Source organism: Rhinolophus sinicus, chromosome 3, assembly GCF_057876585.1.
Source record: "Rhinolophus sinicus isolate RSI-liver-muscle chromosome 3, RSI-T2T, whole genome shotgun sequence".
NCBI lineage: Eukaryota > Metazoa > Chordata > Mammalia > Chiroptera > Rhinolophidae > Rhinolophus > Rhinolophus sinicus.
The window spans coordinates 92,512,907-92,532,526 of record NC_142503.1 but is presented as its reverse complement, the minus strand read 5'-3'; the positions used below and the strand labels follow the sequence as shown (position 1 = coordinate 92,532,526).

Here is a 19,620-nt window from a genome sequence, read left to right as displayed (position 1 = left end):
TTCTAACAAAACTAAACATTCTCTTATTAGCAATATGCTCCTTGTTATTTTCCCAAATGAGTTGAAAACTTATAACCACACAAAAACCTAAACACAGATGTTTATAGCAGCTTTATTCATAATTGCCAAACCTTGGATGCAACCAAGATATCTTTAAGTAGGTTAATGGCTAAATAAACTGTGGTACATCCAGACAATGGAATATTAGGCCATACGAAAAAGAAAAGAGCTGCCAAGCCATGAAAAGACAGAGGAAAGTTAAATGAATATATATAAGTGAAAGAAGCCAATCTGAAAAGGCTATCGCTGTATGATTCCAACTGTATGACATTCCTGAAAAGGCAAAACTGTTGAGATAGTAAAAAGATCAGTGGTTGCCAGGAGTTAGTGGGGAAAGAGGGATGAAGAGGGAGAGCACAAAGGATTTTTAGGGCAGTGAAACCACTTTGCATGATCCTATAATGATGGATACATGTCATTATACATTTGTCCAAACCCACAGAATGTACAAGACCAAGAGTGAACCCTACTGTAAACTATGAACTTTTGGTGATAATGAAGGTTCAAAGTAAGTTCATCAGTTATAACAAACATACCACACCGATACCGGATGTGGATAGTTGGGGAGGTTGTGCATGTGGGGCCAGGGAGTATATGGGAACTCTCTGTACCTTATGCTCAGTTTTGCTGTGACCCTAAAACTGCTCCAAAAAAATAAAGTCTGTTTTTTAAAGACATAAGAGAGCACTAACCACAAGAGAAAATATTGATAAATCGAATCCTTTAAATTAAGAACGTCTATCTCTTTTCATCAAAATACAACATTAAGAAAGTAAAAGGGTAAGCCACAGAGAGAAAATATCTGCAGCACAAATCACTAACAGAAGACCTATCCAGAATTTATAAAGAACTCCTAAAATCAACAGGGGAGAAAAAAACTTGAGACATCTGAAGATATCTTTACGTGATGATATCTTTAGTATAAGACATCTTTAGAAACAGCTCAAGGTCACATCCCTAGGATGACCTCAGCCCCTCTTAAAGTGCCTGTTGAGAAAACTCAAGGTTGTCACAAGAATGTACTGTTTGTTCTACCCAACCAATACCGGATGGTATGGGGCCCCTGTCTCCCAGCCTCTGGGGAGGGTAGGAGCCTAATGTTGATAAGCACCAGTTAGCAAACCCAAGTGGGCTTCACATGGGCCAGTCCCCCTTCCCTTTTTGTAATTTTTCACTTCCCTGACTCTACTAAGCCCTTGCTTGCCCCCCTCCCTATGCCGACACTCTCCCTTGAAAACACCCAGTCACCTCTGTACAACTTGGACTCAGTTCACTCTTTTCTCCATTGCAATCAGTATATTACTGATTGAAATCTGTCCTTACAACTTTAACTAATGTCTGGCATTGTTTATCTTTGACACCATTAGCAACAAAAATGCACTAACTACAGTACATTTACATACTGAGTGAATCTTAGTAAAATAATCTTGAACAAAGGAAGTCAGCATATGGTCTGTATGGCTTAAAAACAAGTGAAACTAAGCACAGTACACTGTAAGCTAATTTCACTCATTAATGTAGTTGCAAAAATCTGAAATGAATAGTAAGCCAAATCTAGTAGTGTGCACAAAAAATATATTATGATCTAGTAGGAACCATGTAATGCTTGAAAAATCACATTAAGATATTAAAGGAGAAAAAATGTACTTTCACTTCAATAGATGTAGAAAATTTTCAATTCATAGCATGAAAAACATTCTTAGTGAGTTAGGAATATAAGGCAACTTCCTTAACCTGCTGGGCATCTTACTAAATATCTACAGAAAACACCACACTGATCAGTAAACTGAGAAGACAAAATGTTCACAATCACTGCTCCTCTTTAACACTGCACTGCAGGGCAGAGGGCACAACAATGTATGAGGTAAAAAAATAAGTGTATAAGAATTGAAAAGGAAGAAATAAAACTGTCATTATAAACAGACAATATGATGGTCCAAGAGATTCACAAACAATTAGAGTTAGTAAGAGAGCACACCAAAGTTGCTAGATACAATATCAATATAAAAAAATCAATAATAGTCTGTAAAAGTGGAGAAAAAAAGATAATGTTTCAAAAGAGAAAATGCCTGAGTGTGGGGACAGAGCCAGGAGTATAGTTTCCAGGCTCTCGGCCTCACATGGAAAGGTGCTGGCTCAGGTAGTAAATGGCCATCAACTGTGATTGGATGGCCATCAGCTGTGGCTAGTTGGCCGTCAGCTGTAAGCAGTGAGCCATTGGCCACTAATATAACTGCTGTGGCTACACTAGCAAAAAATGGGGGCTAGCAAGAAGATGGGGGTTGAGCTAGCAAGAGCGGATTGCAGTTAGCGAGGTTGGTTGGTTGGTAGAGAAGCAGACGGCAGGTTGTGGATAGTTTGCCTCCTGTTTCCTGTGTCTCCAACACAGCCTCCAGTGAGAATATAGTGGTATGACTCCCCTACCTATGGCTCCATGGGTGTTCCTTTTTGGCCTAGCCACATCCTGCGTTCTTATGTGGGGAGCAGAACCAGAGACCCCACAGGCCACCCCACACGACACTGAGTAATGCCTCAATGACCCAAGTGTCTACCACAAGTTGTAAATCAACAACAAAGACTAAAGAGATGGCTGTGCATACAGACAATTATTCAGAAAAATCCTGTAGAAAATAAGAAAAGCTATAGGAAGATAGAAGCTAAGCTCATTCCTGTGAATGATGAAGAACCTGTAACAAAAAAAAAAAAAAAAAGAAAAAGATGGCGGGGACCGGATGGCTCAGTTGGTTGGAGCGTGATCTCTGAACAACAGAGTTGCTGGTTCGATTCCCACATGGGCCAGTGAGCTGCGCCCTCCAAACTAGACTGATGGACAATGACTTGGAGCTGATGGGCCCTGGAGAAACACACTGTTCCCCAATATTCCCCAATAAAATTAAAAAAAAAAAAAAAAGGTAGAAAGCAGATTTAAAAAAGCAGTACCAAAAGGTGACAGCAAAGTAGAAGAGAATAAAAAGCAAAATACCTGCATGAAAAACCAAGCTGAACATAATTCTTTCAACGAAGGATATAAAGAAGAAGCCACGATGAGACTGGTAGACGAGACTGGTAGGAGGGGCAGAGACACAGAACAGGCAGGTCCCACACCCACATCCTTGTGTGGCGGTTAAGAATCAGGAGGAATATCCAGTTGTGGAGGTGCCCCCCTGAGGAGCCAGGGGTCTGAGCCGCACACTGGCCTCCCCAGCCCAGAGCCCCAAGTTGAGGAAGAGGAGTCCCCACAACAGCTGTGAAAGTCAGCAAGGACTCAGTCCAGGTGAGGGCTGCAGAAGACTCAGGCATCCTCTTACATGGCCTGAGCACAGACTCACTCTCTCACACTTGCCCTAAGCAGGCGCAGGCAGAAATGCTGGCAGGCACCATTGTTCCTTTGTCAAGTCCTCCCATCCCACAGCCTACAGGTGCAAGTGGTCACCAAACTGAGTCTCCATCAACCTGGCTAACACAGCTTTCTCCTCACTCTGCTGATTCCCTAAGACCCCACCCCACCCAATTCACACACCCAGCCCAAACCTCTTTCAGAGGCTAATCCACACAAGTAGCTAGCCTAGGCCCACACTGCAGACTTTTCTAAAATCTCTCAAAGGTTCACAAACCCCAAACAAGCAGTGGCTGGCTTCAGCGTCCCTTATACCTCTTACTAAGCAGCCCCAAGCCTGGCACTAGTGGCAGCCAGCCTTGGTTCACAGCATAACCACTCCTAGGTGCCTCCAAGCCCAGCACAGGCAGCTACCAACTGCAGATCATTTTGTAGCTCCTACCAGGTGGTCCTGGGCCACACATAGGCAGCAGCTGACTTTGGCCTGTACCAGAGCCCCTCCCAAGAGGCCCCAGAATTAAAATACCTGGTGGCCAGCTTCAGACCACACCAGAGCAGCACCCAACTAGCACCACAAATGACATACCCAAAGAGTGGATTCAGAAGGCACCAAGCCCTGGTAAAGCAAATCCTGCTCTGTGGGGTCAGCCCCTGCATAACAGTTTGTTCACTGTAGTCATGGCCAGTCCTCACAGTCAGTCAGCCTGAGGGTCAATCCCACCCATTGATGTGGCAACAGAAATCAAGGCTCAACTACAGCACGAGAGCACACACAACCCACACAAGGGACACCCCCAGAGCACCCAGCTCAGGTGAACAGGAAGACTGTGCCACTGGGCCCCACAGGATATCTACTATATAAGGCCACTCTGCCAAGACTGGGAGATTTAACAGATCTACCTAATACACAGAAACAAACACAGGGAGACTGCCAAAATTAGGAGATTAAAAAATACGTCTCAAATGAAAAACAGGACAACACTCCAGAAAAAGAACTAAACAAAATGGATGCAAGCAATCTACCAGATGCAAAGTTCAAAACACTGGTTATGGTTACAAAGCTACTCAAAGAACTCAGAGGAAATATAGATGATCTTAGTAAGAATTTCAACAAAGAGATAAGAAACATAAAAAAAGAACCAGTTAGAAATAAAAAATATGATAACAGAAATGAGGACTACATTAGATGAAATCAATAGTAGATTAGATGAAGCAGATGACTGAATGAGTGATTTGGAAGACAAGGTAGGAGAAAACACCCAATCGAAACAGCAAAAAGAATCATAAAAAATAATGATAGTTCAAGGGACCGCAAAGATAACATCAAGTCTAATAAAGTTCACATCATAGGAATACCAGGAGAAGAGAGAGAGCAAGGGATTGAAAACCTATTTGAAGAAATAATGACAGAAAACTTCCCTAACCCAGTGAAGGAACTAGACATACAAGTCCAGGAAGGCAGAGAATCCCAAACAAGATGAACCCAAAGAGGCCCACACCAAGATACATCATAAATAAAATGCCAAAGGTTAAAGACAAAGAGAAAATCTTAAAAGTACCAAGAGAAAAGCAGTTAGTTACCTACAAGGGAGCTACCATAAGACTATCAGCTGATTTATCAACAGAAATTTTGCCGGCTAGAAGGGACTGGCAAGAAATATTCAAAGTAATGAAAAGCAAGGACTTACCACCAAGATTACTCAACCCAGCAAGGCTATCATTTAGAATCGAAGGGGAGATAAAGAGCTTCCCAGACAAGAAAAAGATGAAAGAGTTCATCACCACCAAACCAGTATTACAAAAAATGTTAAAAGGACTTCTTTAAAAAGAAGAAGAAATATTGAAAATATCACAAAGAAAAGAATTTTTACTGACAAAGACAAACATCATAAAAGCAGTGGATCAACCAATACTAAAGCTAGTACAAAGGTTAAAAGGCAAAAGTAGGAAGATCATATGTAATTGCAACAGTAAATTAAGGGATACACACAAAATAAGTAAAAAAAAAAAAAATAATGACAAAGACATAAATGTGGAGGTGGTGAGTAAAAATGGTAGTGATTTTAGAATGTGTTCAAATTTAAGCAACCATCAACAAAATGGACTGCTATAAACATAGCGTGGTATATGTGAAGCACATGGTAACCACAAACCAAAAATCTGCAAGGAATATACAAGAAAATACAGAGAAAGGAATCCAAACACAACACTACAGAAAATCAACATACAAGAGACGAGAGCAAGAGAATAAGAACAGAGAACTACAAAAACAATCAGAAAACAATTAATAAAATGGCAGTAACTACATACCTATCAATAATTACTTTAAATATAAATGGATTAAATGTTCCAATCAAAACAGGAATGGATAAAGAAGATGTGGTACATATATACAATGAAATATTACTCAGCCACAACAAAGAATGAAATCGTACCATTTGTGACAACATGGATGGACCCAAGGGTATTAAGGTAAGTGAAATAAGTCAGAGAAAGACAAAACCATATGATTTCACTTATACGTGGAATCTAAAAGGAAAATAAACAAACAAACAAAACAGAAACTCTAGCTACAAACCTGTGGTTGCCAGATGGGAGTGGGATTGCGGGGGTGGGGCTGAGTGAAAAAGGTGAAGGGATTAAGAAGTACAAACTGGCAGTTACAAAATAGTCACAGGGATGAAAAGTATAGCTTAGGGAATATAGTTAATGATATTGTAATAACTACAGTGTTTCCCCGAAAATAAGACCTAGCCGGACAACCAGCTGTAATGCGTCTTTTGGAGCAAAAATTAATATAGGAACCAGTATTATATTATATTATATTTTCGGGGAAACATGGTATATATAGTGTCAGGTGGGAGCGAGACTTATCGGGAGGAATGGCTTCATAAGTTATCTAAATGTCTAATCACTATGCTGTACACCTGAAACTAATATAAAATTGAATGTCAACTGTAATTGAAAATTTATTTTAATTTAAAAAAAAATTAACTTAACCAAGAGGTAAAATACTTGTACATTGAAAACTACAAAATGTTGCTGAAAGAAATTAAAAAACAAACAAATAAATGGAAAAATATTCCATGTTCATGAACTGGAAGACTTAATATTGTTAAGATATTAATACTATGCAAAGCAATACACAGATTCAATGCAATCCCCATCAAAATCCCAATGACGTTTTTTGCAGAAATAGAAAACCCATCCTAAATTCATATGGAATCTCAAGGGACCTTGAATAGGACAGTCTTTTCAACAAATGGTCTGGGAAAACTAGATATCCACATGCAAAAGAATGAAGTCGGACCCTTATCTAACACCACATACATAAATTAACTCAAAATGAATCGGAGACCTAAAAGTACGAAACTCTTAGAAGAAAACATAAGGCAAAAGTTTCACAACATTGGATTTGGCAATGATTTTTTGGATATGACACCAAAAGTACAGACAACAAAAGAAAAAATAGACAAAATGGACTTCATGAAAATTAAATCTGATAATATCCAGAATATACAGAGAACTCCTAAAACTCAATTAAAAAAATACCTGATTCAAAAATGGGCAAAAGACTTAACAGATAATTCTCCAAAGAATATAAGTAAATGGACAATAAGTACATGGCAAGAGCTTGACATCACTAATCATTAGAGAAATGCAAATCAAAATTACAGTGAGATTCCACATCCCACTCATCAGAAGGGTTCACACACAAAAAACACCAGAAAATAACAAGTGTGTCAAGGGTATGGAGAAATTGGAATGCTTGTGCACTGTTGGTGAGAATGTAAAATGGTGCAGCTGCTATGGAAAACAATATGGCAGTTCCTTAAAAAATTTAAAAATAGAACTACCATATGATCCAACAATTCCACTTCTGGGTATATACGCAAAAGAAATAAAAGCAGGGTCTCAAAGAGATATTTGTACACCCATGTTCATAGCAGCATTATTCACAAAAGCTAAAATGTGGAAGCAACACAAACGTCTATCTAGCAATAAGTGGATAAGCAAAATGTGGTATATAATAGAATATTATTGAGCCTTAAAAAGGCAGGAAATTCTGCACTATGTTACAACACTGATGGACCTTGAGGACATTATGATGCTAAGTGAAGTAAGCCCATCACAAAAAGACAAATACTGGATGATTCCACTTATATAAGGTACTTAAAATAGTCAAAACTATAGAGACAGAAAATAGAATGGCGGTTGCCAGGGGGTTAGGGGTGGGGAATGGGGAGTTGTTTAATGGGTACCGAGTTTCAGTTTTACAGTTTACAAGAAAAGAGTTATGGAGATGGACGGTGGTGCAGTGTTGCCCGACATTATGAACGTATTTAATAACACTGAATGGTAGATTTAACAATGGTTAAGATGAGGGGCAGCTGGATGGCTCAGTTGGTTAGAGCATGAGCTCTGAACAACAGGGTTGCTGGTTCGATTCCCACATGGGCCAGTGAGCTGCGCCCTCCACAACTAGATTGAACGACAACGACTTGGAGCTGATGGGCCCTGGAGAAACACACTATTCCCCAATAAAAATTTTTTAAAAATGGTTAAGATGGTCAATTTTATGTTATGTGTACTTTATCACAATTTTTTATATTGGGAGAAACAACATAATACCAATTCACACCAATCAGTTTGCAAAAATGTTAAAAACTGACAAAACCAGATATTGGTGTGTATGTTTCTTACACTGATGATGGAAGTATAAATTGATACAATCTTTTTGGAGGGCAGTTTGATAATAATGTAATGAAGCTGAATTTGCAACTCTGCAATTCCATTTCTAAGTAAATATCCCGAAGAAACTTACACATGAATAAGGAGGGATGTACAAAGCTGTTCACTGCAGCGCTATCCTTAAGAGTCATACAATGCAAGCAACACACTGCAATCCACTAGGAATGGATACATATCCCAACTAACAGTTAAAATAAATAAATTAGATCTTCACATTTAGACATGGGGTGGAGGGAATCTCAAAATTTTGAGGGAAAAAAAGCAAGTTGCATAATAATTGTACATTACGGTACTATTGGAATAAATGTTTAGACCACACATTATTTTGGGATGGCTGCATGTGCAGTAAAGATGTAAAAATATGGAAGCAACTCTTTTTAGGGAGCGACAGAAACGGGATCAGGATGGGGTACAAAATAGGGGTACATCTGTATGTGTAACATTGAATTTATTATGTTAAAGTTGAGTTGCGAGTACATGGGTGTTTATCAGAATTATTATATATTTGTTAGATGTTTGAAATATTTCACTAAAACAAGAGGACTCAGAACACGAGTCTTGCAGGAATTTCTAGATTTTATCTGGAATGATTTCCAAGTCATGTGACGAAAGCAGCATTTTAAGCTATGCCTAATGAGTCTAATAGATTTCTAAAGTCATTTATTCCCCCATCCCCAAAAGTTTGTTGAGTCATCAAAAATAATGTTTGAAGGATGCTATCCACAAAATATTTTTTAAAAGTACTTACCCAATAAACAGAGATAGTTGGGTTCAGTCAATCTGGATAGTTTTGTGACCTGATTCAAGATGTTGTAAAGCTCTATTGGTTCACATAAAACCAAACGAGCCATCCTATTGGGAAAAAGCAATAATATAAAGCTTAGTACCTCTTTCTATTTTAAATGAATAGTCACAAAGTAAGATACTGATTTAAACTCTTAACACACCTTCAAACAAAGATGAAAGTAATCACGGAAGTGATCAGGAAAGCTTCGAAATTTTGTAGTGAAATGTGTGTAGAGGAGAATAAAATATTGAACACAACATGTCTGAGCCATATAAATACGAAGTAGGCTGTAAAATAGTCACCAACTCATTTGTTCTTTTAGCATATAATACTGAGCACCTACTACATGCCAGGCACTAGAAATAGGGTGATAAGCTAGACGTATCTTCATGAAGGTTACAGTCTAGTATGGAATGTAGACATTGGACAAAAAATACATTACAAGAGGAAAAGCACTATAAAACAGTCAGTGTCCTGTGTAGAGGAACAGCTTACGGGCGTGGGTGGGGGGGGTCTCACCTCGATGGGGGGGATCAGAGAAGGGCTGTCTGAGATCTGGCTGCTAAGCTGAGGTAGGAGGCTAGGCAATCATACCCAGGTGGAGGAGGGAGAGAGCATGAAGAAGGCAAGAACATCAGTACCTGAGCCTTCAGAGGAGCCTGGTGTGGCAAGAGCAGGGAGAGAGGGACCAGTAAAGATCCTGGGGAGGCTTGTAAGGCTCATGAAGGTCAGTGTTGGGTGGAGAACCCCCGATGTGTACTGACAGAACCACCTGGCCAGCCTGGGCTCTGGCTCCTGACTGCAGGGCTCCGCTTGAGATACTGGTTCCTGAGCACAATGGTCTCTGCTCCCCGGAGGACAGAGGGGGAAGGGCAGGGCCTGTGCAGCAGCTTCCTGCAGGGAGGCCTCCTTTCAGCAGGGTGGAGGCTATGGGAGCTACCCAGCAGGCCTCTGGAGCCCAGCAGGGGGCAGGCAGGAGAGAGGTTAAGGCCAGGTAATCTCGCTCAAAACAGAGCCCACTTCAGAGTGAGCTGTACGATCCTCCCAGGAAAGGCCAACCCCTTGACATTGGCCCTGGATCCTGCCCACTTCCTCCAGGACTTCAGTTCTCAGCCTCCCCTCCATCAATGTCAGCCTCCACATGGATCATTCTGATTGGCATGCAAATCTTCTCTGTACCTGTCTCTGTTCTCTTTTACAGCAAGACTTCTCAAAAAAAAGGGTGGTGTTGACTCACTGCATCCACTTCCTCACCTCCAAAATCTCTAGGTCCGAATCCCAGCTATGCCGCTTACTATGGGCTGCTCTATGGGGAGTAATTAGTCTCTCTGTGCCTCAGTTTCCACCTCTGTAAAATGGGGGTAATATTAGTATTGCCACTTCTGTAAATAAGCATAATAGTACCTACCTGTTGTATGTGGATTAATGAAATTACACGTAAGGCATTCTGAGCAGGGAGGAGATAAACACCATGTGTTGGCTACTGGTACAACTTCCTCCCTGGAACTTCTAACCCCATCACACCCCAGAAACTGCTCTTGTCATGTCATCAACAATATCCCTCTTGCCTAATCCATTAGTCACTTCTCTCTGTGCTCAAACAATGGAGTTTCTTAGCTGCATTTAACCCAGTTGAGATTTCCTCCTCCCCAGCACTCTCCACTTCCGGGATTTCTCTCTCTCTCCCTCTCTCCAAGCTTTCCTCCTACCTCTTGGACTGTTCTGCTGTCTTCTTTGCAGAAGGCTCTCTCTCTTCACACAAGAATGCCTTTGGGCATAGCACACTCTCACCCCAGGGCAGGGCTTCTCAGCCTCAACAGCACTGACCCTGGGAGCCAGATAATTCATTCTCTGTTTTGTGGGCTGACGTGTGTCCACATCGGAGGATGTTTAGCAGCAACCCTGCCCCCACCCAGTTATAACAATCAAAAATGTTTCCTGATGCTGCCAAGTGTCCCCTGGAAGAAGCGGGCAGAGTCCCCGCTCGTTGAGAACGACCACTCTAAGATCTAGCGTAGGTGAGTGCGTCTAGCTGGCCCCTTGTACACCAGCGTCCCAAAGCGCAGCTCCTACTTGACCTCTCCACTAAGCTCCACACTCCACTCGGATGCCTGTTGGGCACCTCAGATATGACATGGCCAATATACAATTTGTAATTCACACATGCACACGCTTCCAATACCTGTTTATCTTTTGTCTTCTCGGTCCCAGTAAACAGCACCATTACCATCTAGTTACACAAGGCCACCTCCCTAACCCATTTCCCTTGGCCCCTCACTTCCAATCTATTAGCGCGAATACCTACATATGCGCCAAATCCACCCACTTCTCTCCATCTCCAGGGCTAACATCCGAAACCAAGGTATTAGGTTGGTGCAAAAGTAATTGCAGTTTTTGTAATTTTTTTAACTGCAATTACTTTTGCCCCAACCTAACACTATCATCTCTCTCCTGCGGATGTAACACTTCAGGCTGGACTTCGTGCTTCTTGCTTTCTCCCTACAGTTTAATCTTCACATGGTAGTCAGGGTGATCTTCTTCAAACTACGAGTCTCTTTGTCTTCACCTCCCTTGCCATTACCTGACATTTATCATGTTCTTTTGTCTCCTGGCTTTACGTCAGGCTCCTCCCACTGGGGTGTCTGGTTTATAAGGGCAGGGACTTTGCCCTTCGTGTTCACTGCTGTGTCCTCACCCAGTGCCCGGGATCTGGGGTAGAGTAGAGCCCAATAAGCATGTGTTGAATGAACAGTCACCATTCCTGCCTTCACCAACGGGGCCATCTCGACCTGATGCCATACGTAGATGCCACATGCAGATCCGTCCTAAGCACCTCCCCTCTCTCACCCCCGTCAGGGCCTCTGCCTCCGAAAGCCCGTTTTGGAGGTGGTGAATGCAGGGGAGAGAGGATGGGCTTTGGGTCCAGTCCCACAACTTCGTTAAGCCAACCTAAAAGCTGGTCTGTCACTCAGAGCCCATTCTCAAGCTCCCGCCTACGTTCCCCCATGACAACCGCCATCTCTTCCTTCACTAGCTGAGAGATTGTCTCTGGGCACACAGGTTAAAAGCCAGCCCCAGGCATCACCTCCTCAGACTTCTCTCCTTCGCAAAAGGTCAGGTAAGAACCGCCCCTCACGTGCTGGTAAAGTGCAGGAAGGATGACAGCAGTCCCTGTAGCTCACAGCAGGGTTCTGGGAGATGACGCAGCCCTGTGAGCTGAGATCAGGGCCACCACGAGCCTTTTGGGTGACTAGTCAGCACTCCGAACTCGGTTCGGTTTCAGATGTTCTTGGCTCCACCACTGGGGCCCTAAGAAAATTTTGATATTGAACTTATACATAAAACCATGAAACTATGGATGAGTTTTTGCCCAAAGTATTTTCCGTAATGAATTCCATTAAGCCAATTGATTTTCTATATTTCAGTTAACCAATTCCAAGTTTTTTCATTTTCAATTTTGTTTAGCGAAGATTATTTTTCCCAAGATCAAGTCTTTTTTCCATGTGAATTTTACAATAAAGATTTGATTCCTCAATCAGATTTATTGTTATTGTATCAGATTTTACTGAGTATGGTTTCTGCCACTGTTTCATTTGTATTGATTATTTCTACAAGGTCTTGGTTTTTGGTGACCTGTTTGAAACAGTGGAGTCAAAATGGCAAGTTTAAGACATTGCCCTTCGGACTCTTTCAGCACAGCATATATGGCTCTTCTTGAGAGACTTTTAGGGTGTTTAGTGCATAGTTCCTGCAGGGTTGATGGGGAGGCAGGTGGCAAGGGAGGTCAGAACGAGCCCCTTCTGAGGATCTGGTTTGATGGTGTGAGAGAGACCAAATTTCTGATTAATCGGCCCATCTGGAAAATCCTCACAGCTTTCTGAGTGGCAAGCAAAGCCACCCACTTATCTGTCAGGAGAGCAGGGGACCAGCACCGGCTGTGTCCCTATACACCAGACACCCACCAGTAGGATGTTACACACTCTCCCTGTGATGACCTGAACTTTCAACCAGAGGACTTGTGTGTGGCTGTCTCTCCCAGTCAGCCCAGAATGGTCCCGCAGTTGGTCTGGCGAGCTCAGCGCCAAGGAGCACACAGGTCTACATTTGAGGAAAGCAGCCAATTGGGAAGGGGCTGCCATAGCCTGAGACTAAGGGGGAAACCAGCTGGACACAGCCCTTCTTCTGTGCCTGACCACACCTGGGGCCTTCCATTCTGACAGACGGTGTCACTGTCAGAGGCTAGGCCTGACCGCAGGCTCCTCACAGCAGGTGCAGGACCCTGAGAGCTTGGTCTAATGCTCATCCCCAGTCAGTCTGGGTGGATACAGTTGACGGGCATTTGCTTCTGGAGAAGAGACATTGTTTAATTCTCCTGGAGAGGGCAAACCATGGATGTCACCTTGGGCTCTTGGCTCAGGCTGAGAAGGGACCAGAGGACTACACAGATATGAGTCGGGGTCCACAGCCACCCCCATTAGCCCCGGTTCTCTGTGGGAAACTAAGGATGACCAAGGATTAAATACAGTGACAGGTATCAATGCCCTCACCTGCATACTGAGACAGGGATACACACTGGCAAGGCTGTAGGAATGTTACACTGAGATATCTGATATACATTGCCCAGCACGGGCCTGGCATAGAGCAAGAGCTTAGGGAACAGAAGTTCCTTTACTCCCATCCTCTCTCTCTCTTTTCCACTTCATCCAGGAGGCTGTGATGGCTACTAGTCCAATAGACAGAAAGCACCATTCAAAGAGCCTCAGGCCAAAGACCGGAGCAGGATCTGGCCAAGTTTATATGCGATGGGGGCAGGGGGCGCTGCCTGAGGGTCAGCACCCTAAGGGATCTGGTAGTCTTTCCTCGATCCCCGCCTGACACCTCCTGTGTGGCCTGAACCTTAACAAAGCTAGAGGTCACAGTGCCAGCCACAGTACCCCAGATCTGCCTGGTCCTGAAATCTCTCAGTTCAGAGGGGCACCAGGTCCCCTTGTTAGTGATCACCAGTATCTCTGTATTTCAGAAGCAGCAGGTACGGGCCTGAGGCCTAGACCCAGATGCTCACATCCCGACCCCTTGCCTTCCATCTTGCCTTTACTTCCATGTTTCCAAACCTAGGCCCACTGCACACCCTGAGGTATCCAGTGGTCGTGTGAGGTTGGCAGGCCTACCCATGCAGCAAGTCAGCTGTGAGAGGGAGGGGCTGGTGGACGGCAACAGTCTCCTGAGGCTGCGGCCCTGCTGGTCTCATCTCCTCCAACTCTGCCTCCAGCACTCACTTCTCTGGGCTGAGCCGCACCTTCCGCTCCTCTGACATGGGCCCTCAGCCCTGACCAGGCTCTGGACTCAGCTTTGCTCTCACTTCCCTGACCTCTGGCTGGCCTGGGGAATGTAGGCTCTGCTCCCGACTCAGATCTGCCACCAGCGGCGCCTCAGCTCCTGAGGGCCCTTTGCCCGCAGCTTCCTGCTGCCTCTGCTCTGGCCAGCCCACCGTTCCCACCTGTGCTGCTGGAGCGTAGCTTGGACAGCCACAGCCTTTTCACTTCCAGCAGGAATGGGCCACAGCTAAAAGTTCAAGCTATGTATGTAAACATGGTTCTGTTTTAAAATATATGTTCCATTTTCCTATACCCCGTGCAAGGTCTAATTCTTTGTTTTAGCTCCAAGGACCTGAAAGGAAAGATTTAAAATATTTCACTTGAGGTACAATTTTCGGGAGAAGGTAGGTTGGCATATATGTACCTAGTAGCAAAAATCTAATAGTTCAAAACATTCAGGATATGTGCATGTGTGTGTCTTGTGTATGTGTGGGGGTGGGGCCAGGAGAGTGTCAATGTATTTGTATATTGTTTATAAAAATATACAATGAAGAACAGACAAAATGAATCTGTGGTGATAGATTCGTCTACCAGAAAGTAGCTGTCTTGGGGGACTGATGAAAGGAGCATAAGGAAACTTTCTGGAATAAAAATGTTCCATGGCTTGTTTACGATGGAGGTTACAAGGGTGTAAATTGTCAAAACTAACCAACTGAACACTTAGGACCTGTATACTCTATTGCATGTGAACTATATGGTCATAAGTAATTCAAATAACTCTCCTGCAGATCCATGTGTTTACGTGTTCGAGGCTGTGAATACGCAGGTGTATGGCTCGAGTTTGTGTGCGTAGCCCTACCTGTACGCCAATGACCTGGGTGTGGGATCTGGGAACGGGACACCATGTGGACTGGGGCACAGAGTGTTCACTACAGAACTTCAGCGTGGCCCCACAGCTGCCCGCTGACCCCTTTGGCATCATTCCTCATTTGCCCAGCACTTCCCCAAGGCCTACAGCTCCTACCCAAACCTCCTCAGCCACCCTTGGGTCCCCATGAAGCTACTTCTCATTTTTAAATTCCTACCTGGGAAGGTTAAGGCCACTGGGTCTGGACGGCCCTTCCCCGCTAGCTGCCCCCAGGCTGCCCTTTTAGCTTTCTCCCAGAGTCAGAGGGATAAGCTTCCTCTGACTTCATCCTCTCCCACCCAATCCTTCCTCCTCCCCCTCTCCCCGGAGGCCCCTTTCAGCATCTCAAAGCTCCCACCATTAACATCCTTCTCTCTTTTTGCAGACATTCACAAGTCTCAGCTTTCTTGAAACAATTCATGAAACCAGAAAGAAAACCCCTAAAATAGCTTGCCTAGTGCCCTCTGAAGCCTGTGCGGGCACAGAAACTGGTTCTAGGCCTTTGCCTGGAAAAGTCTGAGGTTGGACAGCTGTTAACTAAGCAAGGAGACGCAGTTGCATTTGAACTGCCTGCACCCCCAGAGTTTCTTGAGGCAAAAGATGTGTGTTTCCTATAGACCAGATCTGAGCCAGGCAGGAGACAGGGCCATCTAGAAGCCATCTCAAAGGGACTTGGCCCAACAGGGCCACCTGGAGGGACAAAGCACCAATCATAGGTAGTGGGGGATTCCAGAAACCAGGGGCTGTAGGAGCAACTGAAAGCTGCAAGACAAGCGTAACCACCTAGGTAAAGCAAGGGAACCGCAGGTAAGAGAGACCCACAAAAGCACTGCATGGAGGAAAGAAGTCAGCTAAACTCTCATCAAGCTCAGAGACTACTAATGTCAGATGACAAAAGGGACCTTTCCTGTGCCATGTCTACTCTGACAACCCTCCTCCACCAACACTGATGGGTCTGAAGCCTGTCTGTGAGGTGGGGGTGGGAGACGGGTGAAGAAGGAAGATGAAGAAATGGAAAGTCAACCACTCTCCTCTCTAGAGGTGGGAGCCTAGTGGCAGCTAGAGAAGGGGAGTTGCTTTCACTTCAAATTAAGTTCAGAGCTTTGACTATTAATGTGAACTGGACATTTAGGCTATTTCATAAGTCTGTCCTGGCGACTAGATATAATCCAAGGGCAAGCAAAGATTTCAAGAAAGAGCGGGGATGAAGACATAAAGCTGTTTTATGACGGCACTAGGCTTCCTGAATGCCGCCCAGCACGTTCAGTGTAAGTTACAAAACAGCACAGCACCTGGCACAGAGCCAATGCTTGGTACAGCCGCTGTTAAGACTGTTACAATATTGGGATTCAAAGGGTAGCAGATAGGAGCTGAATGTGAGGACGGCTTTGCTGTCAAGTTGTTAGGGATGGCCTGGGAAGTAGTGAGTTTGTTGTGGAGATGCTGACAGGGCCAGTTTGACAGGGATGGGGAGGGAATCAAGCCCCAGATGTGGAGTGAGCCTGAGAACCTGTGATGCTACCTTCTCTCAGGGCCCCAAATCTCTCCTCTGTAGGGGTGACTTTAGCCCTAGCCTCTCTCCTGAGTTTCAATCCCTCATTTCTTCTAGGGAATAACTCCCCATCTGTCCACTCATAGTTCTATGAAGTCGGACAATTAAATTCATGAACTCATCCTAGAAAAAGTGCTACAAACCTCATTGCTGAGTATCACTACGGTCACCTTCGAAGTACTCCCCTTGGGAAGCTATGCAATGATGCCAGTGCCTAGTCCACTCTTCAAAGCAATTTTGGAACTCTTTTTTTCCAGAATGGTCATCAGAGCTGTCCTCGAATTACGCTTGATGTCCTGAATGTCATCAAAATGTCTTCCTTTCAATATTTCCTTTATCTTCAGGTAAAGAAAGAAGTCATTGGAGGCCAGATCAGGTGAGTAAGAAGAGTGTTCCAATACAGTTATTTGTTTACTGGCTAAAAACTCCCTCACAGACAGTGCCCTGTGAGCTGGTTGGTGCATTGTTGTGATGCAAGAGCCATGAATTGTTGGTGAAAAGTTCAGGTCATTTTCATCTTTTTCATGCAGCCTTTTCAGCACTTCCAAATAGTCACTTTGGTTAACTGTTTGTCCAGTTGCTACAAATTCATAATGAATAATCCCTGTGATATCAAAAAGGGCGAGCAACATCGTTGCAACAAGTTCGCGAACTTAATTGTCGTACCTCGTATGTAGACAACTCACCATCACTTCCAATCCAGCCCATCTAAAATGGAGCTCTTTATTTTGTTCTCCACCCAGCTCTCCTTCCACACAAACCCCGAATTCCGTTTCTGTACTTCTCTCTCTCAGACTGATTGTCCACATCATTTTCATTCATTTCTTCAATTCGGATGGGCATAAACTCTTAATCCTTCCCTTGAGATGGCTCCCTCTGGCCCCACCCTCTCCATTCCTATGACCACCAGCATCACTCAGATCTTCGTCATCTCATAAGATAACGGCCTAAGCAATCTCCCTGCTCTCTACATTTTTCCCTTGGAATCCTTAGCATGCCCAGGTCAGTCTAATCTTCAAACACCCTTCTGGTGGTGACATAAAAGCCTTTGATACACACTTGTTTTCTAAGGAATAAAATATGCACTTCTCAGCAAATGTTCGGAAGTCTTGCACAATCAGGTTTTCCCAACCTTATCTAAAACCATTCAACTCCCCTAATTCAAAGACCCACTCTCAGCCTGGCCAGTGCTGGACAATAAAGACACAGAGATGAAAGACACAGCTGACCCCAAGATGCTCCAACTTCTAGTGGTGAGATAGAGGGTAAATAATTAACCAGAGAACAGTCAGTGGTAAGAGACAGAGCATTGCGCGTCCTCATGGCCCCATTCCATCAGAAATTACAGCGGTACCTCGGTTTTCTAACATAATCCGTTCTGGAAGACCGTTCAAGTTCTGAAATGTCAAAAACAGCCAACAGCTAGGCCTCAGGATCTTGCACTCAGAGGAAGCCGCATGACATGTTCGACTTCCGAGTCGTATTCAAAAACCGAAGCATTTACTTCCGGGTTTATGGCGTTGGTAAACTGAAATGTTCATCAACAGGGACGTTCGAAAACCAAGGTCCTACTGCATCGGTTCACTGTCCCCTGAATATAGGCCTAGGCTTTCCTACCTCCAGGCTTTTCCTTGGGCTCTTTTCTCCCTCTTTCTCATCTCAACACTTTCCACTGTTAAAGGCCCAGCTCCTAGCCCCCTTCCTTTGAGAACTCCGATGCCCAGGCCAGGATCTCTCCCTCTCTCCTTCGGAGTTGACTGGTCCCATTGAATGACTCCTACTCCTGCTGTACGGCTCAGCTTAGGCTCAGCTCAGACGTTTCATCCTCCGAGGTCCTCTCTCACATGGCCCCCACCTACACCCCAAATCTGGGTTAGATGCACTTCCGCAGTGTTCCCACGGCACCTCATAATTCTCCTAGTGCTATCCTCATCATGCTGCTTGCAATTTACCTCTCTCCCACTAGACTCCGAGCATCTTGAAGGCAAAAAAATGTGTGGATTTGTTCACAGTTGAATACCCAGCTCCAACAGTGGGCTAGCACGTCTTAGTAGTTCAACAATCAAGTGAAAGGGAGGGAGGGAATAGTTAAGCCAGTCACGGAGGACTCCCTGGCTTTAGCACTCATGCTGTTCTTTTCACCCTCACCACTGTTGCCAAGCAAACTTAGTCATAGAGCTTCCCCACCCCCCACAGGGTTTGTGCATTCCCAGCTCTAGACGATGACCTGCAACACATCTATCCGCCCCACCTGACTCTGAACTTTTTGAGGGCAAGGATTCTCTGTGTGCCCAGAAAACAGTGTGTGGCGGGGTGAAGCTTAAATTTAATTTATAAATTTAAATTATCAACTCCTTGTGAGCAAGAACCATATCGTCACTTTTTCTGGGTAAACTCTGAATAAAACCCCTTACGCTCGGCCACAGTTCCTTCGTCCTAAAGCAGAATCAAAGTGTCCGTGTTCACAACGGTGCTAAGCAGACCTGAGGGGTAGGGACTGGGTGACTTAGATCTGTTTCCTCCTCCGTTAACACAGGGCTGCTGTCCTGTGAAGTTCGTAGAACAGTGCCTAGAGCTATCGGTGCTCGGTGTCAGCCACTCTCGGTGGTGATGTCTCTAAAGCTTTTCTAAACCGGAACGGAAGGTCCTGTGCACCTCGAGGGGCGACGGCACAGGTGGATGGGCCGCACGTGTGTGTGAGCAGCCGGGTGCACGGCAGGGGCCGATTAGAGACGCCCCATCGCCCCATCCTCCCACCCCGCCCCCGGAGCGCTCAACCTCTCCTCCTCCTCCCCCTTTTCCTTTCCAGGCTTTCCAGAGCTCGGAGGCCCCTCTCGCCTTCCAGAGGCAGGAGGAGTGGGTTTGGCGGAGGTCGGGGGCTCGGACCGCACCCAGTCAGCCGGGACTGCT

General features: G+C 44.5%; 1 protein-coding gene across 1 annotated transcript in view; it reads right to left on the bottom strand.

Annotated features, from left to right (window-relative positions):
• The window catches only part of STYXL1 (serine/threonine/tyrosine interacting like 1), a 56,118-nt gene that overhangs the window by 36,295 nt on the left and 203 nt on the right, over positions 1-19,620 (bottom strand). Inside the window, exon 2 of the mRNA XM_019717673.3 lies at positions 8,898-9,001. Coding sequence (XP_019573232.2) covers positions 8,898-9,000 — 103 coding nt within the window. The 5' untranslated portion in view covers position 9,001. The remainder of the gene's footprint in view (positions 1-8,897; positions 9,002-19,620) is intronic.